The sequence below is a fragment of the Penicillium solitum genome (assembly GCF_028829755.1).
Source record: "Penicillium solitum strain IBT 25940 chromosome Unknown utg000005l_segment0_segment0, whole genome shotgun sequence".
NCBI lineage: Eukaryota > Fungi > Ascomycota > Eurotiomycetes > Eurotiales > Aspergillaceae > Penicillium > Penicillium solitum.
In genome coordinates this window covers 3830721-3856147 of record NW_027072125.1, presented here as the reverse complement: position 1 = coordinate 3856147, position 25427 = coordinate 3830721, and the positions used below count along the sequence as shown (strand labels likewise).

At 49.1% G+C, this 25427-nt stretch overlaps 9 protein-coding genes across 9 annotated transcripts; 5 read left to right on the top strand and 4 right to left on the bottom strand.

Moving 5' to 3' along the window:
• Window positions 1-1327: 1327 nt before the first annotated feature.
• N7455_009052 (uncharacterized protein) lies at window positions 1328-2253 on the top strand (the record flags this gene model as incomplete). Its single annotated transcript, XM_065606070.1, has 4 exons — window positions 1328-1639; window positions 1755-1919; window positions 1968-2006; window positions 2071-2253. 4 exons carry the CDS (start codon window positions 1328-1330, stop codon window positions 2251-2253), a joined length of 699 nt encoding a protein of 232 aa, XP_065461019.1.
• A 645-nt stretch (window positions 2254-2898) lies between these two features.
• Window positions 2899-3081, bottom strand: N7455_009051 (uncharacterized protein; the record flags this gene model as incomplete). The annotated part of the gene is made up of 1 exon (XM_040958704.2): window positions 2899-3081. One exon carries the CDS (start codon window positions 3079-3081, stop codon window positions 2899-2901), a length of 183 nt encoding a protein of 60 aa, XP_040810783.2.
• A 1743-nt stretch (window positions 3082-4824) lies between these two features.
• On the bottom strand, window positions 4825-6943 carry N7455_009050 (uncharacterized protein; the record flags this gene model as incomplete). The annotated part of the gene is made up of 9 exons (XM_040958730.1): window positions 4825-4969; window positions 5032-5284; window positions 5367-5503; window positions 5560-5828; window positions 5880-6066; window positions 6134-6209; window positions 6262-6357; window positions 6411-6650; window positions 6706-6943. 9 exons carry the CDS (start codon window positions 6941-6943, stop codon window positions 4825-4827), a joined length of 1641 nt encoding a protein of 546 aa, XP_040810767.1.
• A 777-nt stretch (window positions 6944-7720) lies between these two features.
• Window positions 7721-10282, bottom strand: N7455_009049 (GH92 family glycosyl hydrolase; the record flags this gene model as incomplete). The annotated part of the gene is made up of 2 exons (XM_040958721.1): window positions 7721-9607; window positions 9659-10282. 2 exons carry the CDS (start codon window positions 10280-10282, stop codon window positions 7721-7723), a joined length of 2511 nt encoding a protein of 836 aa, XP_040810806.1.
• A 2040-nt stretch (window positions 10283-12322) lies between these two features.
• N7455_009048 (M50 family metallopeptidase) lies at window positions 12323-13294 on the top strand (the record flags this gene model as incomplete). The annotated part of the gene is made up of 4 exons (XM_040958786.1): window positions 12323-12508; window positions 12561-12923; window positions 12987-13031; window positions 13085-13294. 4 exons carry the CDS (start codon window positions 12323-12325, stop codon window positions 13292-13294), a joined length of 804 nt encoding a protein of 267 aa, XP_040810840.1.
• Window positions 13295-13957: 663 nt separating this feature from the next.
• N7455_009047 (uncharacterized protein) lies at window positions 13958-15658 on the bottom strand (the record flags this gene model as incomplete). Its single annotated transcript, XM_040958790.1, has 2 exons — window positions 13958-15326; window positions 15378-15658. 2 exons carry the CDS (start codon window positions 15656-15658, stop codon window positions 13958-13960), a joined length of 1650 nt encoding a protein of 549 aa, XP_040810738.1.
• Window positions 15659-16085: 427 nt separating this feature from the next.
• On the top strand, window positions 16086-17525 carry N7455_009046 (threonine aldolase GLY1). The gene is made up of 3 exons (XM_040958793.2): window positions 16086-16294; window positions 16347-17300; window positions 17365-17525. The coding sequence occupies exons 1-3, from the start codon at window positions 16093-16095 to the stop codon at window positions 17469-17471; spliced, it is 1263 nt and encodes a 420-aa protein (XP_040810743.2). The 5' UTR covers window positions 16086-16092; the 3' UTR covers window positions 17472-17525.
• A 1118-nt stretch (window positions 17526-18643) lies between these two features.
• N7455_009045 (serine/threonine-protein kinase) lies at window positions 18644-21848 on the top strand (the record flags this gene model as incomplete). Its single annotated transcript, XM_040958720.1, has 3 exons — window positions 18644-19531; window positions 19584-19984; window positions 20036-21848. The coding sequence occupies 3 exons, from the start codon at window positions 18644-18646 to the stop codon at window positions 21846-21848; spliced, it is 3102 nt and encodes a 1033-aa protein (XP_040810866.1).
• Window positions 21849-22469: 621 nt separating this feature from the next.
• Window positions 22470-24963, top strand: N7455_009044 (putative alpha-1,6-mannosyltransferase subunit; the record flags this gene model as incomplete). Its single annotated transcript, XM_040958798.1, has 4 exons — window positions 22470-22899; window positions 22957-23885; window positions 24213-24696; window positions 24878-24963. The coding sequence occupies 4 exons, from the start codon at window positions 22470-22472 to the stop codon at window positions 24961-24963; spliced, it is 1929 nt and encodes a 642-aa protein (XP_040810828.1).
• Between the last annotated feature and the right edge of the window lie 464 nt (window positions 24964-25427).

The window sequence follows — 25427 nt, the reverse complement described above, 5'->3', positions numbered from 1 at the left end:
GCGACACGGGGATACTCACTCGTGGGTGACAGTGCTGTCTACGCAAAGTCCTGTCAGGGGCGTAGGGTCGTCGTGCGCTGGGACGAATACAGGGTAAGTGGCTACTGGAGGAGATGGGTGGAGACACCATGTACTCACAGGTAACCGCAGAAGGGTGGTATTGAAGGGGAAGAAGGACGTCGAAGAGAAGTGTCAATGCAGAGGGGACAATAAGTGGACGTTGGGGAGACGAAAGAGATTGGATAAGAAGGTAATCTGCCAGGTTGACCAGTCATTCTTCTCCAAGGTCACTATCATTGCAATTGAAAGTTGTTTTTTGTTGCCCCCTGACATTGGAGGAGACATCCCATATCACGAGGAGAAAGATTAAGCTACTAACTCCTTTCGTTCTTGATACATACTGTGTCTGCTCGTTTGTTTGTTCTACGCTCTAAAGCCTTCACTTAACACCTACCTGAAGTCATGCTGGTACATAGGTGTGTTCAAATGGTGCTTTTGTCGAGTCAGGCTCTGTTGGCGATATATTCTATAACCTCCCGGTAATGCCCTCGATATAAAAGATTCGTCTTCGCCGCTTGTCTATCTCTACTCTCACACTGTTGATGCTGCATATGACCCTGGTTGAAGGGAATTTCTAAGGCCCGTCTGTGCCACTCTTGTCTTCCTTGCAGGCAAACAGACTTTTCTGTCATCATGTTGCTGTATTCTTGGTGGTCGTGGGGCAAATCCTCGACATAATCAGCTCTCAACCAAAGCACAGTTCTATAGAACGACCTTTCCATCTTTCCATATACCATATATTATATACCGAGAGGTGCTTATTAAAACATGTGAGTATTACGCTGTAGTAAGTTGGAAATTTGTATACATGGCGGATTCTCTGCTAGTAATAAAACCGAATAGCAGCGAAACCCTAGTCGTCATTATCTACTCCGATATTGCCTCTTCTTTGACTTGGGACATTATGACAAAAAGTGGAAAGTTGACCGTACTAATCACATCAAAGTCGCTCCACTGATTAGTTACTTTGTCCTTTGTCCTTTGTTTTTGTCGTTTTCAGTTTGATCTAATATCATCAATCTTGTGACTCCTCAGAAACAATGGCCGACTTCAACACGTGAAAGTTGGCGGGAGTCCAAACTTTTTAACAACCTTGGAAGTACTATCTCCACTCTATTGAACTTCCACCACCCATTCCTCTTTCATACTTCTCTACTAAGCCACCTACTGAGATCCTTCCACATAAAACCCCCCAAATATTCCAGTCACGGTCTTCCAAATTCGGAAAACTCTCATCCAAGCCCACATTACCGTGACACCACCAAACATGTCTTCAAACACAACTCCCAACGAATCAAGCGACCATTTGGAGCAGCGCAAGACTCTAATCAAGCTCGAGGCTGCCATCGATGCTCTGAAATTGCATACACTCGACGCGTCACAACTGGATGAATTGAACATCAAGCGCCAGCCTATGGCTCTCAACAAAAGCTCGGACCTTAAGCCTCACTTCTTCGCGCCGAAACCCAACCTCCCGCAACCTCGCAAGAAACTGATTCGCAAAACGGTCGAGCACCTCAATAACAAGAATGCTTTTACAGATGCAATGTCTCGAGCATATCACTTGAGAGAGATTGGAGTGATTATGCTTTTGCCGACACAAATTTGAGATGTGAAAACGAGCTATGGCATTCGATGAGGTCAGTATCCTTAATTGTAATTCTAAGATAATTTTTTGTTGTATCAGTTTATAGTATCTAACGCCCCTCGACAGCGTCGGCGATTACAACCCATTCAAGCATTTGTACAAGTATAACAAGCCTGATTTTGGCGTGTTCAAGATCATGGACATTCCCGGAGAGCAATCCCCACATATGAAAGCAGTCACGTACCATGACTTGGACGGGGAGGATAGCATAGTGTGCCTATGAGAGCTGTTGATCATTCTTCGCTTGATGTTGAGTCAGTTGAGAAAGGTGCGGTTACTTCACCATAACATCGCACCGGTAAGTCTTGGATTCCCCCCGTTCATTGTGCGTTTTTATAGGTTGCTGACTGGGTATTGTGCAGATCTTGATCGTGTCGTTTATGGGCAATAATACGCGTTTGCTGGAGTCTTACTTTGATGGTGAAAGCCTTGTTCTTCGCTCTTCTGATCTTTACGAGTTATCTGAGCAGACAACCACATCGATGGTTTTCAAGGGGTTTGCGGATTGGTTCCTCGGGTGTAACCCAGCGGGAAACACGGTTTAGATTACAGATCCTGTTTCTTCGGGTCGGGAAGGTGTTGGATGGGTTATGAATTGGTCTTTGGTCATGGTCGGTTAGGTTTGATTCCATTGGAGCTGGCTTCTGGCGCTCTTGATGTATGTGACGTATTCTGTGTTTAACGTCATTAATGGAAGCACGCTGAGATTTTGCAATTGTATTTCGCAAGCCCTTGTAATTTTATCTCCGACGGCCGTTACTATTTGGGCCATGCTTTAGCATATAGAGTAAGGGGATAGTCAGTTTGACTGTGGCATAAAGTCGCAGTCGAGTAGAGGTTTATCACTGTGATATCAATGTTAAAGCCATCCGTGGACGGTTCACACAGATGATTCACCTTGGACTTTCCAGGAATTCATTTTCGGTGAAAGGTAAAGTAAGAACAGGCTATATGCTCTAGCTACACACCGTCGCCTATGGCTTTATGTCGAGATCCATTGTATGGGGGCACTGGGCAGACAAAGACAGTTATGAGTATAGCCTAGACAACCAGAATAGGCGATCACTGAGAATGAGAATTATTGTTTGTATCACATCGTGAAACTCAGGAGAATCTCAATAACGCATGGTCGACATCCATCCCCCGTATCGCAATCATCATGTTCCACCCAGAGACCCATCGTAAGTGTCTCATTCAGAGTCTCCCTCATCTCGAACAAAGGCCTCGAGAATTCTCTTTCCTTCTTCAGCGTCATCATTTTCCCATGGCTTAAGCCCGAAGCTTTGCATGAAGGATGTCCAACCGCCATAGGATTTTACAATCGCCCGCTCGGCGGGGGTGAGAGGGGGCTCTATCGCAAAGGGGTCAGCCATGGATTCCACGTTGGGTTAGATGTCAAAAGGGAGGGTGGATCTACGAAGTGCATCAGTCACTGGCATTTTGGCGGTAGATGAGTCTTGACTTTGCTCTTAAGCTTGAGACAGGGGTCCCTAGTCCATGTCCCTATGTTAGCTACTGGAAAACAGTCTTTCTCAAGATATATTGATAAAACTCACGGTAAAACGGGTTGAAGAGTTGTAGTGTGTTGGATGGCAAAATGTTCAAGTGAGAAAGCTAAAATCTGAAAGTGCCCCGCATTCTTGCCTGCGATACCGCATATGTGACTAGGCCCAAGCTAAGCTGTGGGCAAACGGATTTTGCTAGCCATAGGCAATTTCTTTACTAGTATGAAGCTCTAAAATGTCGTAGAGTCGCATCAACTTCCATGAATGCATTCAAACTGGAAATGGGATCAAGAATCAGCGAGGCCTTCTTCTAGGTCTTTCTATTAACGCCGATGACCTTATTGACAACGGTCTTATCATCCACGAGTGAAGTCTCCCGTGAATCGCGAATGCTAGTGGAACCATGGCAACGAACCAATATGTGAGAGCCACATTGAAGGAACTGTACTCTTGATCGCGGGAATCCAATTGTCCCGAAGACGGTGTATAGCATGTCTATATCGGTGCCCAAGGGCAGTCGCCACCGTATGGAGTCTCTGTCCCAGACGACGTACGAATTTGAAACTCTAATTTAACCGATTCAGCGTGTTTTAAGGCGTGATGTGGGAGACCATTCAGATGCTTTTCTTCGATGTATAGCCAGGAATATGTGTACTATCTCCAAGTGTGATACGAGCGGCCTCGGAAATGAGTCAAAACGGGAGGCCCTGGTGGGCCTTTGCCTGTGAAGACATGAAGAGCTTCTAACTACATACCCCGCTACATTGGGGCGTTTCGACAAACTAGGGTTGGGGGTTTTCTTCATCGATAATTCTCACAAACAGCTGCTGTGGGGGTTAGAAGTGGATAACGGTGTTACTCTCCCGACGGACAAATTGCAACCCAAATCACTGTTCTCAGGCGTACCAACGACGAAAACCGCGGGTTTCCCATACGTCGCGGAGACACTGGGTAGCGTGGTACCTTTTTCCAGATCAAACGTGGGTGAAAGTTCGATTCTTGCAGGGGAAGTAGATCTCCACGCTAGTACGACCAGGGTCTAGCACTGGTGCGAGGTACAAATCTCAGCCAAAGCAAGTGTTCTCGGTCAGCAGGCTGTAGCTTTGAGCCAATCAATACGACACCATCCGCGTGTCTAATAGTGATCGGCCAAATTTCCTAACCTGAGTTGTTGATACCAAAAGCTCACGGAGAAATAGGCTCCACAGCCGACAGCCCATCGGCTCATCGTAGAGCGCCCCATCGGCAATAAGCCTTAATAAGATATAATACGAGGATTGGATTAACCTCAGCCCATCGATAGGCCATACCAATACCGATAGCTTTCCATCTGTAGGCCGTGAAGTGTAAATATTGGTACTGCCGAGGTCCCTGATGTGGCTGGAAAGCGAACGGGTCGGCCCCGGAATACCCGGCCTTCGAAGGGAAGTGGGGCGGGCTCCACACGTGGTTGCTGAGATCACGTCTTTAACGCTAAAATGATATTTACTTGCATACGTACACCGTAGATAGAGTGACATTTCCTTGGAAGGTGATAATATGAATGTACGGAGTATTTGGCTAACATGTTAATGATATGCGCCACTTGTTGGGGTCATCTAGTTACATCTCTCAGGCATTCCTCTTAGGCACCCTAACAAGCCGATGTGCCAGAGCACCATCATCCAATTTGAGAACCGTTTGCTCCCACTTGAATCCTTGAAGCCTAGGAAGAAGCTTGATCCAGACATAATAGTAAATCCCACACACTCCGATACTGTATTGGTGGGTCATGTCAGCGATATATACCAATGACGAGTAAGGACGGCAACAACTTACATTCCAAGAGCAACCGCGCAATATGTTGCATACCAGAAGCTCACATCGCCTCCATTGCCCCCAGTACTGGGCGGATACCACGGCATCACAACCATGTACAGGTTAGACAGAATTGCAAATGCCACGGTAACGTGCCAGGCTTGGTAGTCCGGTGGCGGGAGATTGAGGCGTGCACGACGAATTCGAGTGACCACCAGGCCAATTGTGAGTATTGAGCCAAAGAAGCTCGATGCGTAAACTCCGAGGTCCACGACTATTTCCCAAAATTAGCACACCGTCCTTTTGGTTCCCACGGAGTCATCAAACAGCAGGTCAGAAAGGAGACCAGAACGTACCGAAACTGAATGCATCACCCGCAGGCGGCCCCAGGATCATTATAACCGTTAAGCTCCATTTCACAAAGTAGGGACCGAGCGGTGTTCCAAACGGTCTGGTCGAAGTCCAAAATGAAGTGAAAGGCAAAACACCTTGTCTATATCCAATGGGTTAAGGTCACTTCCAAAATATACAAAGCGTTTCATCACTGACCTTCCACACTCCCTCAGCATACGGGACTGTCCAATAAGCACAGCAAGGAGATTTCCAAAAGCACTCATGCAGATAAGGAAATTCAACGCCTTAGAGGCACCACCAGTTCCAAATACCTTCTCGAAAAAGACACCAGCCGCAACGACTTTCGAGTTCAGAATTTCCTCCTTGGTCGCAGCGCTAAAATACGCAATGTTGGCCAGCACATATAGGACTGCCGTAACTCCCAATGAGAGTGGAGCACTCCACTTCAAGGTTTTGGTAGGATTCTAATGCGAGTTAGACAAAAGGATCCTCAAATTCTGATGTGAAAGACATACCCGGACTTCATTGACAACATTGAAAGCATTCTCATAGCCCGCAAACGAGAACCAAACCTTAGTCAATGCATTGGTTGCTCCGTAGGCCGTGGCACCGCTAGTGCCTTCAAAGGCATTCCTAAAATTTGCCTTGGGGTCTTTCACTGAGGTATGACCTCCGAGAACCACCAAGCCAGTTATCCCGATGCTAAGCTTGGTCAGCTCTGCCGGTTAAATATATCTGTCTCTCAAGTATATTTCGGGTGAACACGTACAATATCAATGTCAATAGCTTGACCAACCCGATGGCATTTGCCAGTCTCAAAGACCATCTGGTGTGAAACGCGAGAACTGCGGCGAGATCATTAGCACGTATCACACATATACAAGAATTATCACTCACCCAGTACTGCGACGCTATAGCAAGCTACAGCGACTCCCTTCAACTTCCACGGAGTAGCCTCCGAATCCGCAAGTTTGAAAAGATACTGGGCCAGTACTAGATAAAGTCAGTACTCGTCACTTCGCCATACACCAGAAATGTAATCATACCAACGGCATTACTACTGCTAAACGAGAAAAGCACCGTCTGCATCGCAAAGACAGTAGGGAAGAAATACTTGGGTCGGGGATAGGACTGTTCCAAGTAGACAACCTCGGAACCGGACCGACTGGGGAAAGACGATGCGAATTCCATGTATACTGATAGAGAGCTAGATGCCATCAAATATCCGATCACCCAATAGAACAATGTGAGACCAACAGAGCCGGCACCTTTGAGGACCGTCGATGCTGTTGTATGTAAGCATATCTTCAAATAATCCGCTCACTGTCGAGGTGTACGTACGCGTTGAAAACACTCCCGTTCCAATCATTTTACTCAAATTCAAGAAAATCACCGTAACCCAACCGACCGAATACCCCAGCGGGGAATTAACCTCAACGGGCGCTCCCGATGCCTCCTGGTATGTGGCCTTGGAGGTGTTCCCACCAACTTCGGTGGTAAATTTCAGACTATCATTATCGCTGCTGTCATATTGGGGGAGCTGCTCTGTATGTTCCCGTACGGGAGAGGGAATACCCATATTTGCAGACAGGAGGAAAGTTGAGAACTGGGATCTTCGTGAAACACATGGCGAGACATGCGATGTATATATACTCTTGTTGAACTTGGGCCCCCCACAATAACTGGGGCGCGGTCAGGGGAGCGGCAGGCATCATCTGCCCAGAAACTATAATAACAAGATAAGACGGAATGACCGACAGGAATTTTGGCCCTTGTGGCGTTTATGTTAAATTCTAGCTTCGGTTGGTATTGCCCTGATGCGCGGTCTAATCCTTGTTGGGTATCGTGCATGGTAGCTTCCAGCGGATATAGTTAAATGCTATCGCTAGGTTACAATGAGAAAACGGAGGAATAAATTGGCGACCAGTTAGAAAGTTGATGGGGTAGAACTTTATCAATGGCCAAGGAATTATGTGTTCAGTTGCGAGACGGCATGGACTATGGCGCAATAGTTTGCAACAGATCATGAGAATGAGGTGATACAAAATCAATGAGGGGTTCCGGAAATGATCGTCAGATCCAATTATACACTTGAATAAAATGCAAAATCGACATGGGTACACTGAAGGATCAAACTAGCAGGGAATATGTGGCGATTGATGAATCCCAACGGAGCAGGAAGTCGATGGATGAACGCGGGAAATGGACGTTGGGAAAAAGTACTCGACCAACAGATTCGCACCCAAGAACAATTGAAATATGAAGCGACCTTTCAATTACCAAAACTGGTGATCGCTACCTCCAGTTCGCATCTCAAGTCTTGATTTCTCTGGTGCTTTTGGACCCGCTCCTAGTATCAAGTTTCCCATAACGGGCGAATTCCCCAGGAAGTGGGTGTAGCACTCATTTCAAACTCGATTCTTGCCGCATGCACAATCTGACTGTGCTTCAAAATAGGGGCGTTGACAGGTTTCCCATCCACCTTCAAACCACCAAGGTATGGCTTCGTGGATGCCCCCGGAGCGCTAATTTCAAGCCTCCTCTCTCTACCATTGGCGACGGCTCCACCAGTTCTCGCTCCACTAGGAAGGCGGATGGACACTTCCTCAAATAACGGTGTCCCGACAACATACTCGTCACTGGCAGGGTTGACGGGATAGAACCCCAACGCGGAGAAGACGTACCAAGCACTCATTTGTCCCAAGTCTTCATTTCCGCCCAATCCTCCACTGGTTGTGTTGTAGTTCTCCCAAGCAATGTCCCTGATTATCTCAGCTGCTTGCTTGGGATACCCGAGAGCAGAATACAAATAGGGTACATGGTGACTTGGTTCGTTGGTATGATCATTGTGACCGCCGTGGAAGTGCGCATCCAACTTATCGCGGAAGGCTTCACGGCCACCAAAAAGGTCAGCCAGTCCTTTCAGATCATGCATCACATCAAACGTGTAGACCCAGTCATCGCCTTCGGTCCATCCAAAGGTGTTATTCGCCCAAGTCCCGTTCGCGTTTCGAGCTTGCATAAACTGAGTCTCGTTGTTCCAAAGATACGCATAATTTGCGCTTCGCTTCTTGAGGGCTTGCACGGTGGAGTTATTCTCTCCCGCGTGGGCCGCAACAACTGAGCAGGCGTAATCATTGAATGAGTAGTCCAATGTGCGGCTACCGGCCTCGGACCAGCCATCATTAGACACCCAGCCCTGCTTCATGTATGATGTGAGTCCAGCACGGGCCTCATATGAAGTGCCCGGCTCACGGTCATAGTACAGGGTATCGGTATCGTGATCAGGCGGGGTGTATGCATCCTTCTTGACTGCCTGCCAAGCCTTGCCAATATCAAAGCCCCTAAACCCTCGCTCTAGAGCGTTGGCAAGAACCACGTCTGCATTTGTCGCAATCATTATATTCGTCTCGACCAGGTTGGCCCACATTGGCAGCCAACCGGACCAATCGAAGATGCGTACCAAGGATCGCATCATGCTGTTGACACGTTCCGGCGCGAAAAGAGTCAAGAGCGAGTGCTCGGCTCTGTACGTATCCCAAATTGACCAGGACTGGTAGTATGAGTCGTTCCTGGTGTGAACACTATCGGTGTAGCCCGAGTAGAAAATACGCGGTGCACCATCCTGCTTTGACGTTGGCTCGGAAAAGTCACTTGGATACTGAAGTGCATGAAACAGGCCAGTATACAAAATAGTGCGCGGGTCGTTATCCGGATGAGTCTTGTTGATGCCCTTGATGGATACCCTCCCCAGCTTCTCAAGCCAGGCTGACTTCACCTTTTCAACAGTATCCTCGAAGGTGTGCTCATCTGGAGCCTGAATCTCAAGGTTCTTCCGTGCCTGGAAGACGCTGATGTATGAAACACCAGTGCGCACTTCGACGCGGGATGTCGAGTTAGCAAATTTCACATATGCACCAGTGAAATTCCCGTGCTGGTGGATCTCATCCTTTATAACCGAGCCTCCATTTGCGACACCAAATTCAATAAACGGCTCAGAAAAGCGGGATACGAAATATCCTTTGAACGACGATGCTTTGTCTGGTCCGAGAAGGTAATCCTGACGCTCGGTGTTATAGCCGTAGACCTCCCGACTGTTCGCATTAATATGGACTTCACCCGTCCAGTTCCGACGCGAAGCTTGAATAAATACCCAGGGCTCTCCTTCGACATCCAAATTACTAGAGCTGTGTTGGAAGTCGAATCGAAGATGGCCCACATGGGAATCTGCGGACATGGCAACCTGAAGACCATCAGAAGGAATCCGTGACCATTATCAAAAGCGAACAGATACCTGAATGGATCGCTCATAGTCATCACTATCTGTGCTACGAAGCACAGACTCAATCTGCCTTTTTCGCGTCCGCCCATTTGCACCTTCCTTCACCTCATCCGGCACGGAGCCCGCACCACCGGGAACAGGCCCGTCACCTACAGCCTCAGCCGTGGCATTCCAGTCGCGGTCCAAGAGCTGAGCAGCATCAACAAGGACCTCATAAACATATGGCGTACTCCTCTCATCCTTCTTCCGGAACTGCAATCCTCGATTCTGAAATAGCGGCTGCACTTCGCCAATTCCCGGTGTCAGTACAACCTGACCCGCCTCGCCCATCCAAATAGCGGGTTGGTGAGTGGCCTGGAATCCATGGATGAGACGGTCGCTGTCGCCGTAAGGCACTTGCGAGATGAAGTTCTCGCGTGTCTGCGGTGTCCAGCGGGTCATGCCGAAGGGAGGACTGACTGATGGGATCATGCCGCCATTGCCATTTGGTGTTGTTCCATAGGTGCCGATAAGGGGGTTAACATATTTGAGAACACCGGCATTGTTGTGGTAGGTTGTGTCTGTCTTCGTCTCTGTAGTTACCTGGGAATATGTACCGCCTGCAAGTCCTGCTAGGAGTAGGAGCACGCAGAGCATGGTGATGGAGGAGAGTTGATAGGAGACAAGTTCTCCCCGCATTTACGTGGGTCTCACTTTGTAGATCCAAGTGGCAATGGTGAAGTTGATCCCAATCCCCGAAATGCGGGGTTTGGTAGTACTGGCAGGTAGTAGCAACATTCCTTTTTCATTGGAGACTTTTGAAACTACTTTTTACCATTTTCAGGGAGCTACTATTTTTATTTTATTTCAAATGGGTCTTGTTAGTCACTACCCAGGTGTATAGCGCTCAGGCGTCAATGATGCCTGAAGGCCTAGTTCCTGCCTTATTTTGGCCTGGCAGAAAAACATAAATAGTTACATGAATTACAATAACAGTTGCCTTATTAAGAAAAAAATTGTAAATGCCCAGGTTCAATAGATAAAACGACGCTATTCCCACCATACAAAACATCGTACACCCCCCCCCCCCCCCCCCGGCGGGAACTGGCAGTGAATATACCTCAATTTGAACCACCAAATCTACCCCTTGAAAATATAAGACCCTCTCACATTAGATAATTAGTTAAGCAATTCCCTATTCAATGCAATCGGAATCATATCGATTGACCTAATATTGGTAGGGAAACACCGGGTTGAAAATGTCGGGTTTTGTTATTCCGGTCCGATGCTATTACAATACTCCGTACACTATAAATTGATGCCTAGAAGCGGTCTACATTGAAGCCAAAGTAATGCCAAAGTAATGCCAAAGTAAGGCCAAAGTAAGGCCAAAGTAAGGCATAAGTAAGGCATTCAGGCATGGCACAATCTGTAGGCTCACCTTAGGTGGATTGTAGTTCGATGAGGTTGGGACGGGCACTAGAGTGTATCATTATGAAAGGTTGCATCGTGAATTCTGAAGGTGTACAGGTCAGGAGGAACAGGAGCAGGCTGAGCTTGACATTCAATGGGAAAAGGCGTCCTACTTGAAGAGGAAAGAAGAAAAAAAGAAACAAAGGAAGTACATCAACATGCGGAGTATGTCACATAATTCCAGCAGCAAACACATAATCGGATGGTGTACCACGCCGACATGATAACGTGTGATTCATGGAAACAGCGGCCAGACCAGCCTAAGCTTGCGGCTTACTCGCTCAAAGTCCGATTGATCAATCTCGTGGCGGGAAGCGACTTCAGCCAGTTTGCGATCTTTGCTTGGGTTTACAACCTCATTTACCAGGTTCCAGTGCCGCACATTACAAAGGAGGGCAGCCACTTTGTAAAACGACCATAGCGACGTGTATTTGGCTAACATATACATATAGATCGGGCTGGAGCGGAGGCCGGACAAGCAGGACGGAGTCCGTGTTGGAAACCCATCATATTGGACCCGGGTGATTGAGAAAAGAACATCTGAAGTCTCGCTAAGCTTTTCCCAACTTTTCTCTGCAAGTCGACGCTCGCATAGTTCCTCTCGAAGTCGGTCTCTATGCCACGCGGCATGTGACTGCCGTTGAAGATTTAGCGTCGTAAACCACCATCTTAATCTTATACATCCCAGAGAACTCATTCTGTCTCTTATTTGATACAATATTGGGTTGTACTAGTGGTTGGGGTTGAATGGCGAGTGAAACGATAATGAGGAGTTAAAAATGCGAGTCGCGTTTGCTATGCTAATTAGATACATTGCAGCTTCCTCACATATATATAACCCCAGCCAGTTGGCAGGTGCAACCCGAACATTACAATTTTAGATGATTTGATCTATTATAAGAATAATCCATTATAGGAAATTCCGAAGCTCTACATTGATCTGCAAAGAATAGCATTTCCAATGTTTTGATAGATGGTAGTATGAAAGAGTATAGAGTATGAAACCCTTCAGCCTAAAAGGCCAAGCGGGCCAAGCCGCTAAAAATAGCCACGGCAGATCAGCCACCTGCGCCACGAACAATAACAAGTGGCATGCGCGTCCCTATAGGGACGCGTGGATGATCTCTCTAAGAGTTTAAATAAACTCCACTTGCACTTTCTCGGTCATTTCGCACGTTTGCATTTTCCCATTTCTCGATTTTCCGACCCTGTTTATCGCACACCATGCCAGCCCTATATGCAGCGCTAGCCCAAAGCGCTGTGGAAACGGCCCCGCACCAACTGGCCCGGCGTGACTTGAGTGTCAACCATACCCAAGCCGTCACCTTAGGGGTGATGGCAGCATATGTTGTGATCATCGCCCTACTATGGAACCTACCATATGTCCGCTGGGTACTATGGCCCTTCAAGGTAAATACTCTTTCAGCCCTATATTGACAGGCTGTGACTAACCCCTTGATAGATGCTAGTGATTGCTTTCCATGAATTCGGCCATGCGATTACTGCCTGCTGTACCGGCGGAAAAGTCAAGTCTATCTCACTGGATCCACATGAAGGTGGTGTCACTGTCATGCAGGGCGGTATGAGTGCTATCACGCTGCCTGCTGGGTACCTGGGATCATCGATTATCGGCGCTCTATTGATCTTCGCTGGATTTAATATCGTCGCCAGCAAGGTTGCCAGCATCATCCTCGGTGTCTGCTTTCTGCTCACCCTTTGGTGGGCACGGAGAGACTGGTTGACCATCGTGACTGTTCTTCTTGCAGTCGGGTTGTTGGTGGCATGCTGGTTCATTGTCCATGGTGAAGCCTTGCGCTGGGTCGTGGTATGTCTGACATTTTGATTCCCTCCGTTGTCGACTTACACTAATCACCTTTTTTCTCTCCAGCTGTTTATTGGTGTCATGTCAGCTTTGTACAGTGTTTGGGATATTGTAAGTACCAGTTACGCTCTCTTGGTTTATTTTACTAATACCCCGTGCTCTAGTGCGACGATCTCATCCTTCGCAAAGTAAACAGCTCCGATGCCAGCGTCTTTGCAAAGAGGTATGGTGGATCTTCCCAGTGCTGGGGAGTCATCTGGTCTCTCATCTCCCTTGCCTTTATGGCCATTGGCATCGTTGGTGGGATCGCAGCATTCCCTCAGTCATTCAGCCAACAAGAGTCCGATTCGCAGAACTTCATCTCGACTCGCTAGTTACTCTTACAGTGTTTGGGGGCATTGCAAAGTGAAAATAATGATGTTTAATGAGATATGATAGTGCGTTAGGATATATTCCCACATACCTTAGGAATCCAATTTCCAATTACTCTACCGATATATATGATTTGTCCTTATGGCGATAATATTGTAGATGGCCTTGTGCAGTACCAAAAACGGATTTATATTTGCGCAAGAGGTGATTCGTTGTCAGATTACTCCTACGTTGACTACAGGGAACATCCTATTAGGACCCCAAACAACTCCTTTCTCTGGATACCCAGGTTCCTCATATAGTTCCTCTTCTGCTCAAGAGGGCTATCCGATGCCCCTCTGAGTTAATCTTTTATGACGAGCTGCATTGTAGCAGTCCCATCCTTGCCGACTGTCGCATCAGTCGGGACAAGTACAATCTTAGGTCCATCCGCTGACCATATGAAAAGAGGGGAAATGCAGCATTTAACTTGTATAAGATGCTTTCCCCTCACGCTTCATGCCACCCACTATGAGTCGGCCTGACAGACTGAATTAGGGATCCATGAGATTGGCCAGCAACTACTCGCACCTACCAATCGTTTTTGGTTGGGGCTTTGGTCATAATACAATTATGTCTTGTGTATTGTCTATTGTACAAGTATGTGAATGATAATCGCCGACAATTTATCGTGCATTCTCGGCCTCCAAGGCCTCCTCGTGCTGTAAAGCCAGCTTCGCCATGACGTCCCGCGCCGCGACCTTAGCTTTCCGCTTTTCATTCATAGAGGCCTCATCTTCATCATCATCTGGAGCGCCAGTTCGTTTCCCATTGGGAGAGCCGGTATTACGCTTGCTCTTTTTGTTGGCTGCTGTGTGAGTCCCAGGAGGGGCCTTGGTCAATTCTTGTGACCTTTGCTGGTCCTCTTGCATAGGTTCATGGTTGACATTTGGACCAAGGGATTGTGCACGCAAGCTGCGACGAGACGTGCGACGTCGCACTATGTTTTGCTGGCCGTTTGATTCCACATCCCCTTGCGTGCTAGAAGGCGCGGTACTGGGTGATCCGGTGGAATCGGGGATGGTGGGTTGGCTGATCGATTTCCTCGGCCTGCCAGGCTGTCTTTTCTGGGGAACAGCTTGGGGCTCTGGAGGGGCTGTTTGGGGGCTATCTTCAACCGGCGCACTCAGACGTGGGCGTTTGGCTATGGTTTGCTGTAGGGTGTATGATTGGCATTGAAGGGAGTTAGAGGTGTTTTGGGGCTCTCGAGGAGGCATATGCACCTCCAGGGACCTCAGTTGCTCTTGTGCCGGGGGCCCGTTGGTAATTGTAGCCTGACGTTCGTCATTGAGAGGAACGCGAGAGCTATACATCGGCGGATCTGATAGCGACATTTCGTCCACCATATCGTCTTCGTCGAACGAGTCTGCGATTGCCTGACTGCGATCGCTCGGGAAGGCGTCAGGCCAGTTACGTTTCCGGCCCGCTTGAAGCAAGCCAGGGCTCCGAACTTCGGGGAGCGCAGCGTTCATGTTCATTACCGACAATGACTCCTGCTGCTGTGGCAGGTTGACTCCCATGTAGCGATTCTTCAGTTTCAGCGCTTCAATCTCCAACTTCAGTTTCTCGATTTCATCAGACTTGGACTTTAGCTCCTTCAGAACCATAGCAATCATGTCAAAGTCTTGTCCTTGGAGTATGGAGCCTTCGCCCAGATTTCGACCGGGTCCATTCAACTCAATTCGAAGTGCAGTAAATGAATGTTTGAGATCTGACATTGTGTCTTGGAGGTGGTTCACTGAGTTGGAAATCTGATCGATGCTTCTACCCTGGTGGAGCATCTGCTTTTGCATAGACGGATCGAGGGTGGTGGGGTCTGTGCAGCCAGCTGGCACTAGTGCGCTGCCCTGGACGAGGTCGGGGGTTCGGCGCGGAGGTTCTTTTGGGGGACAAATTAGTCGTTCAAGGGCCCCCTGTTTGAAGACGGGCTCCACCGTTCGCATGGTAACAATCTCCCTAAAAGCGACTTTTGACATTTTCCACAGAATATTCATCCTAGAGCGGATTAGCAGTGAGAAGCGCCAGTCTTGGTCCACAGCCACTTACCCGTTGTCAAGTGGACAAAGTACTCCCATCCGTTGCTGACAGAGTTTACATGACACTTCTTGGATGACACGGCCACGTAAAAGTGTCATATCCGATGTCTGAGGGATTTGTTTCCGCTCTGAAGAAACGGCGATGCGATGGAGGTCGACACTGAGCCACGCCGTTGGGATTGAGTAGGCATTAGATAGTTTGGCCCACTCATTCTCTAGTGCAGCCAGCGAGCTGGAGCACCGAGCACACTGACACAAAATGCCAGGCCGTGTGAGATGGGATAGATCCATCTTTGCGCGACCAGTGTGAGGAGTTAGAGAGTCCGTAAGATTGTGCGGACTTGAACCACTGAAGCGCATTGCCCGCCCGCGGCCAGCCAAAGCTGACTCAGCGGTCGAGGCCGTCCGTTGGCCGCACTAGTCCTAACTTGGTTATCGATAAGGACTACTCCGTACTTGCAGTGGCGTCATAACCGCGGAGGCCTCGAGTTACAGATTATGTATACCCTTCTGATAGGTGAAACACGACTTTTAGGTTGTGGACCTGGACTGGGATAAATTGGGTGGCTTATCCCCCGATCACCAATGTGATCTGCTACACACCGGCGATATCTATATTGCCCGGTTCCACAATGTAGCATCGATTCTGTCCCCGGATCACGTGTCGGCCCCCTCTTTCCCCAATTCCCTCGAGCCATCTGCGCTTGCTGTCGCAAAACTCATCCATGAATCGCTTGTTGCATCCAGTCTGTCGGTCTTCCTCGGCAATTCGAGTAACAGCCCCGCGCGGACGAAAGATAATCCTTCCAGTCGCCATGGCACAACTCTCTACTGATGCCCTGGCTCGTGCCTCGGCAGTCATTGGCACTACCGACAAGAAGCCCACAGCCTGGCACGGGGCTGGAGCTGCCGAGTTCGACCTCCGAAGTATGACTCAACCGGGAAAGGGAATGACGGAATTGAAGCTGATTTGAGTCAGGCGATACAATGACGAAGCCTACACCGTCAATGCTTGAAGCGATCTGCCAGACAACTCTTCTGGATGATGTGTTCGAGGAGGATCCAGTCACCAACGAGCTGCAAAGCTATGTCGCCAAGATTACCAAGCATGAGGATAGTCTGTTGGTCCTTTCCGGGACAATGGGAAACCAGGTGGCCATTCGCTCGCATCTCGCGCAGCCACCTCATTCAGTCTTGTGCGATCATAGATCACACATCATTTGCTATGAAGCTGGCGGTGTGAGCGCCTGGACTGGCGCCACCGTGAGCCCTGTTATCCCCAAAAACGGGGTACATTTGACGTTGGAAGATATCAAAAAGCATGCAGTGCTGGGTGATAATATTCATTATTGTCCGACCAAATTGATCAGTTTGGAGAATACCCTGGATGGGATGATTATGCCGCTTGCTGAGGCGAAGCGCATTGTGGAATGGGCTCATGCTAATGACATCAAGGTTCACTTGGACGGTGCCCGGCTGTGGGAAGCCGTCGTGTCCGGTGCTGGGAGCTTGCCTGAATATACAAGCCTGTTTGATAGCGTTAGTCTTTGCTTCTCGAAGGGACTAGGGGCACCCATTGGAAGTATCATTGTGGGCTCCCAAGAGTTTATCAAGAAAGCGCGCTGGTTCCGCAAATCTATCGGCGGCGGTGCTCGACAGACGGGCGTGATTGCAGCTGCGGCCCGGGTTGCACTTACTGAAACTTTTGGCACGGACCCCAAAGGCCAGACCGGAAAGCTTGCAGAAACACATAAAAAGGCGAAGCGCGTAGCCGATCTGTGGACCAGTCGCGGTGGGAAGCTGGAGTACCCCCTGCACACCAACATGGTTTGGTTGGATCTCGAGGCATCAGGAGTGGGGCCAAATGACCTGGCAGAGATTGGACAGCAAAAAGGGCTGAGATTGATGGGTGGCCGCGTCGTGGTTCATTACCGTAAGTGCTTCCTCAATCTGCCTTGGGTTCGGGAATGCATGACTCAGAATCTGACCTGTCACAGAGGTATCGGATGAAGCGCTCGCACGACTGGAACAAGTGTTCGATACTGCACTGAAGGGTGATTTCAAACGGAGTGAAGATGTTAGCAAGCCGTACGGGAGTAAGTAGTTGAAGAAAATAATAACTGAATCTAGCGTACGTCCAAATGTACATATATGATAGCCTTTCTTTTACTATGTAGTGATGTGTGTATGTATTTTTAATTTTCTCATAGATCGAGCATCAAACGATTCCATGGTTAGCCCCCGCTATATCCCGGTTGACCAATCAACGCGCCTGCTGCCTGATGAGTAAGGAGTTTATGCGCCTTAGGAACGCGTCGTTGCCTCAGGTACCGAGTCACAATTGTTGCGGCTCGTTCTTGGTCTTGTTCCTCGGACGACGACCTTCCAAGGAGTGCGACTTTTCGTCCCGGCATCCCCATTTTTATCTGTCTACTGTCTCAATTTTACTAGCCGTGGACAGGTTGATAGGAAATCTTTCAAGCTGTGTGAGTTCATCCTCGATCTCGAGTCGATACTAAGCAAAGGCCTCTTCAAGCTTCCAAAAAACGTTTGCTAATTTGTTGGAACGGAATTTCACAGACATACCTTTTGGCCCACTCGAAATCACAGCATACAGTCCCTTCCTTAATTCGAGCATTGTTAATACGGAAACACCATTGGGTAGCAACTCATTGAACGGCATCCTGACGGTCCGGTATCCCTCCACCGGTAGACATCTTTAATACCAGAATCGAGCTCTGTATTCTTATGGCTCGCGGACAAGGGCTGGATAAACTCACTTCTAATTCCATGGGCAGCGTCATCATCTCTGTTGACCAACACTGCCTTTGAGGAGAGTTGAGGAGGGACACCCCACTCTGCAAGCCACACGGTTCACTTATCGCTCACCCATTGCCTATTCCGCTCCTTACAATTATTGAGCGAAGCATCTGAGACCAATCCTTTGATCAGGCGACACATGCCCTGGTGAATGCGTCATTGGTCTTGAAGCATACATATCATTATCTTGCCCAACTTTTGCCCGGGTGTGCGGTTCCTCGGCCCTAGTACCTATTCCCCTCGAGGTATATATACAAACTCCCCCTGACCCTTGCTTGTTGGCGCAACCTTGCTGACTCATTATATCTCCAGTCTACGACGTTAATGACCCTTTTATGCAAATTCCCTTCGCTGATCTCGCAGCACATATACCCTACCCCATCGGATCTGTACCTGTAGTTCATTTCTCTGTTCATTCTCCTAGCACCTTCATTTGCACCTGCATTCATCCTCATAATGGAAGCCACTCAGGAATCCACCCAGCCATGTGCTGATCCTCGCCGAATGGGAATGAATAACTCTGGCATCCAAGATTCAGACTTGGCCGACATCATCTGTATCCTCCATCCAAATTCGCATGCTGCCCATGATGCTGTTGGTGCCACTGGAGGAATATGTGCTCAGCATATACTACAAAGGGACATACTAGAGCACGAATCCTCTCACACAGCAGCATTAGATTTGGCATTGAGGCTCTCGTCAAAGGTTCACAACCTGGGACTTGGTTTTTGCTTCGGCCGCAATCGCTCTCGCTGTGATGTTCTTCTGAGTGTTGATGACGATGCTAAACGAGTGTCGAACACTCACTTTCGCATATTTCTAACCGAAGACGGCATTCTTATGCTCCAGGATACGTCGACAAATGGTACCATTGTGGACAATTGCCGCCTGCGAAAATCTCAGAAGGATGGGAACAGTCGAATGCTCACCAATGGATCCGTCATTCAAGTCATTACCGGATCGCAAACCTCCGACGAGGTCCGCTTTGTGGTTCGAATTCCGTCACGAGAAGGATTCGCTGTCCAATACCACCAGAACTTGTTTCGGTATTTCGAAAGAGTCCATGCTCATGCCCCAGCGCATAAAGAACGACAGGGCCCAGGCCCGTCGGCCTTGGCGTGGTCCTCCGCGAACGCATATGGCATGCATTGGACCGGTGGTGCCGAGTACAATGTGACTGGACAGATTGGAAAGGGTGCCTTCGCTACTGTGTACAAGATTGCAACCAAGCAACATGGCGCCATCTATGCTGCAAAGGAACTCGACAAGCGCCGCTTCATGAAAAACGGTATCCTTGATCAAAAGGTCGATAATGAGATGAAAATCATGAGAGATCTCACACATGTAAGCGATATTTTTCAGTTCGCCTTGTAACTAGACAACTAACGTGCTGCAGCCGAATATCGTTCAATACATCAATCACCACGAACATGATCGATGGATCTACATCATCATGGAGTATGTGCCAGGCGGCGAGTTATCGACATACCTGCAGACCCAGGGAAGAATTGCCGAGGAGATGGTGAGAACGATCGCACGACAAACGTTACGAGCACTTCACTATTTGCATAAACGCCGCATCACCCATCGGGATATCAAACCGGACAACATCCTGATCGCCTCGCTGGACCCGCTCAGAATCAAATTATCCGACTTTGGATTGTCGAAAGTGGTGGAGCAGGAAACCTTTTTAAAGACTTTTTGTGGGACGCTTCTCTACTGTGCGCCGGAGGTGTATCCGGACTATGATCAATACCGCCGTGGCGAGCTCCGAAAGAGGCGTCGCGTTGGAGACCCGTAAGTCACTAATTTCTTTTTCCCATGGGAAGCCTCTGCTGATATTCAAAGACCGCCCAAAACATCGCCGTACAGCCAATCCGTTGACATGTGGTCGTTAGGGGCAGTTCTTTTCCATATCCTGTCTGGCGTTCCACCATACTCAGGGCGTGCAGAAGATCGAGGTGTCCAAATGCTTCGTACTATTATGACAAGTGATGCTGATTTCGATGCCTTGCGCAATGCAGGTGTGTCCGAATCTGGCATTGACTTTGTCGCCCAGCTTCTCAACCGGGACCCTTTCTCTCGTCCGACAGAGAAGGAGTGTTTCCAGCACCCTTGGATTGCGGAGGTCGCTGATGTGGATGAGTATGAGGATGATGACGACTTGCTATACGACCGTCAAGATGGGCTTTCAATCATCGGCGAGGATGCTGAGGACGAGCTAGACGCTTCACAATTGTCCATCGCCGAGGGTCCGGGGTACGTACATGAAGCCGACGGTGAAGAAGGTAGCAGCAGTGAAGAAATCTCCAAACGGCCTCGGATTGAGTACATTCCCACCGATGTTCGCTATCCCAGTCTTCCCAATATTGAGAGCTTCCAAGATGGGCAAGCGGTGGTGGACAATCATGCCAAACGTTTGTTTGGGGAAGTTTCTGCCTCAGCTCTGCGCAGCTCCCACGCACTCGGCAATATGGATGCATACGACGCAAACAATTTTCACGTTGACTTTCTCTCTTCCGGTGAGTCGATGATGAGCGACGATCCCAACGAGTCGATTATTTCCCTCCCGGCGGTTCCCTTCGGTGGCACTGCGCCCAGTTTGATGGGCGCAGAGAAGCTCGTTGGGCAACTCAACATGAATTCCTTGAACCCCGCTCTGCAACTCAAGGGTGGCCCGGTTAACAAATCCTCCTTGCGGCAGACCACTCCTGGGCAGATCAAGGACGGGATGCCAGCTAGTACACTCAACAGGGATTCTGTGCCGCCGACTTCGAGTCCCAAGGAACAACCTATCTCGAGTCCCCAGGAGCCAACCCCAAAAGCCAAGTTCACACGTCGGATCGACCTTGCTCTTGCAATCCCGGACACAGCCAGCGAAGCATCTAGCGATAATAGTGCCCACACCAGCCGCCGTAACACTGCTCCCAACGACCCCTCTCTCCCCTCCAGATCACAATACGACGCCGAGTTTGCTACTACCCTTGATGCGCAGACAGGCCAAGCTATCTTGGAGCAGATGAATGCGGAGGAATCAGACCCGTCAGAACCGATTGTTCACCGACCCAACACCCCGCCTATTCCCTCCACGCTGTCAGATCCTGAGTTCGCCAAACCACCAAAGAGATATGGAAAGTTGAAGAGTCTCCCCGGTTCGATATTTGACTTGACAATCTACCTTGAGGATCGGCTCACCTCATGGGGTCGAGGCCCGTTGGCAACTGTCAAGCATGCCGACCCCATGGACACAAGGATCCCCGCCTATGCCCTAGAGGTCACATTCTGGGCTCCAGGAATCGAGGCGAGGATCGCAGCCGGTGAAAGCTGGCTCGAAATTCCAGGTGTGATGGCGATTCTATCAACCAAAGCGCGTTCTGGCATCTGGGTAAACGACACACTTCTGCGCCGTGGCTCTATGACCGAGGATGGTCCCGAGGCTTTACAATTTGGGAAGCTCTACACGGGCGACATCATCACTGTGTACAAAAACAAAGACCGAACCAAGTTCCTCAAGCTCCAGTGCGAGTTCACCCATGGCGACAGCGCCCAGCCTCGACCCGGACACGAAGCCGGGTTCATGGTGCGACAGGCTCTGATGGCCAAGGCTGGCGGGGCGGCGAACCGAATGCCGATTCAGCCCCAATGCAAGGATCGGGATTAGATTGAGATCTGGTGTTATTCGTCTTTCCGCTTTGAATGTAGATTGATAGGAACTGCGTGGTCCGGTGGGAATTAATCGTTACATACTTTCCATACTCCACAATGTCTTTGTCCGCAAGCAGTTGAGTAGATGTAGAGAAGTGGAGCCGATCTCCGCCAATCGATCTACGCTTGAGTAGTTCGTAGGTTAAATTAGGCTAAACTGGACTATGTCAACTGTACTAATTGTCAACTGTACAGTATGTCCATGTAGTGATCAGAGATACCAAATGCAAGATTTAAAGTATTGAGGCTAATTTGAGCTCCAAATCCAATTTCCCCTTTAACCAAGGGAAAGATCCAAACTTAAAATCGCACCTACTCCAAGACCGTGGTATCGGACGTACCGCATTCGGCCTCAAGTTCCTTCGCATCTCGAATCCGGCACATAATGTACAACACACGTTTAATGATGTTCGGCGTGTCTTAACTACTTCCTTCTCTTCACTTCACGTCACTCGTTACATCTCCCTGACCTCACAACAAATTCATCCCTTCGCTCGTACTTTCCCTCCAGTCGACATATTCAAGACTTCACAACAATCACTCTCTAGCAATTCGCTGTTTAGCGCCGATCACCGCGATGACCTTATCGCGATCACCCTCTCCCCACCCGGGCGGGGGGTGGTCAAGCCCGGGACTTGTTCCGGCTAGCGGCACTGTATCACCGAACGGTCCATCGCCCGGTTCAATATCCCCAGGTACACCAGGCAGCATTTCGTGGGCAGCAGCTAAGGCGAAGAGCGACGAGGTGCGCGGATATCCATCATTCTCAACACGCAATGGCGGCTTCTTCTCTCGCCAACGACACCAGATCTCGACTCGGTTTCATAGCGTTCGAAGGTTTTCCTCGCGTGAATACGTCGATAAGGATGATTTTGGCCGGGAATGGAAGCGTTCAGGAAGTGGTTGTGACCTGCTAGGTGCCTTGCGGATACCAGTACGCCGGGGCCGGTTCCGGCTGCTGTTGGCTCTGTTGCTGGTATGGATTGGGTATCTATTTTGCTGGACGAGTAAGTGATTTCTACTAAGATGGATTTTTTTGACCTATTATTTTAACAGCATTCCAGGCATTATCCAAACATACCGACGATCACCCATAGGCGGCGGGAACAAGTTCGTCATCATACTCGGATCGAATGTGGAGGGCGGCGTCATGGAATGGAAGGGTGCACGTGAATGGGCCATTGAACGCAACAGCATATGGAACAAGCAGAGATATGCACAAAACTGGGGCTATGAGCTCGAACTGGCTAATCTACTGGCCAAGAAGCGATATTCACATGAATGGCGCGAGAGCTGGGAGAAGGGCGATGTGATCCGCGAAGCCATGCGCAAGTATCCCGATGCAGAGTGGTTTTGGTGGCTGGACTTGAACACCTGGGTTATGGAATACGACACATCTCTCCAACACCATCTATTCAACGACCTCGAGTCGCACGTTTACCGCGATATCACCGCCTATAACCCTCTCAATATCACCCACCCACTACCCGAGTTCTGGCTCGACGAGCTAGGTCGTTCCCTCGAGGGTGATGGCAAGGCAGATTCACTGAATATGCTTCTGACACAAGACTGCGCCGGATTCAATCTCGGATCCTTCTTTGTGCGCCGATCTGATTGGACAGACCGCCTGCTCGATACCTGGTGGGATCCGGTCATGTACGAGCAGATGCATATGGACTGGGAACATAAAGAACAGGATGCCCTGGAGTACATTTATCAGAGTCAGCCATGGGTGCGGAGCGGTGTTGGCTTTTTACCACAGCGCACCATCAATGCCTTCCCACCTGGCGCATGCGGCGACGGAGATAACCCAGTCATTCACTATCAACAGAACGCACACGATCTCCTAGTCAACATGGCTGGGTGTATGTTTGGTCGTGATTGCTGGTCTGAAATCTACTACTTCCGCGAGCTGAGCAATTGGCTCGGTCGGTCAGGTTGGGAGCGATTCAGGGATGGTGTTACTGATGTATACGACCGAATGACCGGAAAGGTTAGAGACGAGGATGATTGATCCATACTCTTTACTCTTTATGCTTTTTACATTGATTATGCTTGCTTACAGCAGTTTTACATTGTTGTGATTATTCTTCGCATTATGAGAGGTTTTTTGAAAGTTTTGCTTTGTTATGTATATTGCTTTAGTGGTTCCACATTGTACGGTAGCTGGTGTGAACAAGCATGGTCATTGAAAATATGATATTTTTCCAAGGCATTTCTTCTGTACCAAAATAGTTTCGACTCGATCTAGATCAAATAAAAATCTAATCTCGAGTGATCAAAACTTCCCTGTCTGACCTACCGTTTTCGGCTTGTATAGATCCACGTGACCACAAGATCTGCACAAAAGGCCCCCTCTGTCTCCCGTACCAAACCACCCCAGACCGCCCTCATCCCACCCAATCACAAAGCAGGTAATCCAACCTTCAAGATCAACGATCCAGACGACCGCATCAAGCAGCCTCCAAAAGCCGACTCCCTCCCACCAACCCTTGCTGCCATTGTCCTCCGCCCGAGCAAGCAAATCACCTCACTACACCCTAACTACACACCAAACCACACAAACCAACCGCCCACAATGCCAACCGCCGAGTCCGCCGCCTTCCTCGCCAAAAAGCCCACCGTCGCCCCGACCTACGAGGGTGTCGACTTCGAGGACAACGTCGCAGTCCACAACGCCCGCGATGCCATTATCCGCGAGCAATGGGTCCGCAGCATGATGGCGCGTCTGGTTGGCGAGGAATTGGGCAAGTGCTATGCGCGCGAGGGCGTGAACCACCTTGAGAAGTGTGGTGTTTACCGAGGTGGGTTGTTTTCCTTTGTTTTTCTCTCCTATATACGCTACATATCCAGGCGATTGAAGGTTATTGAAGGGTTTGCGGGTGTTTGATTCTGCAATAACCGGATTTTAATGGATTGGGGGCTATGTGGATTGGTTGTGATTGCGATTGCGAGGAATTGTACTGACCTATATATTCCCTACAGAGAAGTACTTCGAGCTCCTTAAGGACAGCAAGATTAAGGGTTACCTCGGACAGGAGAAGAACCGCTTTGGTGGAGAGTCGGCATAAGCGTTTACGTCTTTTCTTGCGTGTTCAGCTATGCGATTGCGTTTCGGGGCTCGGGTTTGATGGTTGATATCGATACCGCGGGGAATGGACAATTTTGATGTCGAGATGAAATGGTCGGCTTTGGACTGAATCCCGTGGTTTTTGATTCGGTTCTGTCCAAACCCGGTCTTATAGCCACCCAGATCGGGTCTGTGTCGGGGGGAGACGAAAAGATGGCAGAAGAGGGTCTGGAGAGTACCTTCTTTGTGCTCTTGTCCGTTTGTACTGTACATAATATCACTTTGTTTGATCACTATTCCTTTTTTTATACGATATTGCAGTGCTGTTCGGAGAGATCGTAGTGACACACTCCATCGGTCCTTGTGTCTTTACCGGTCCCTTGTGCTTGTCCTTCGAGAAGTGATTGAATGCTCCATTCGGTATATATCACCATATACGATGATCTACATATGCACTTATATAGT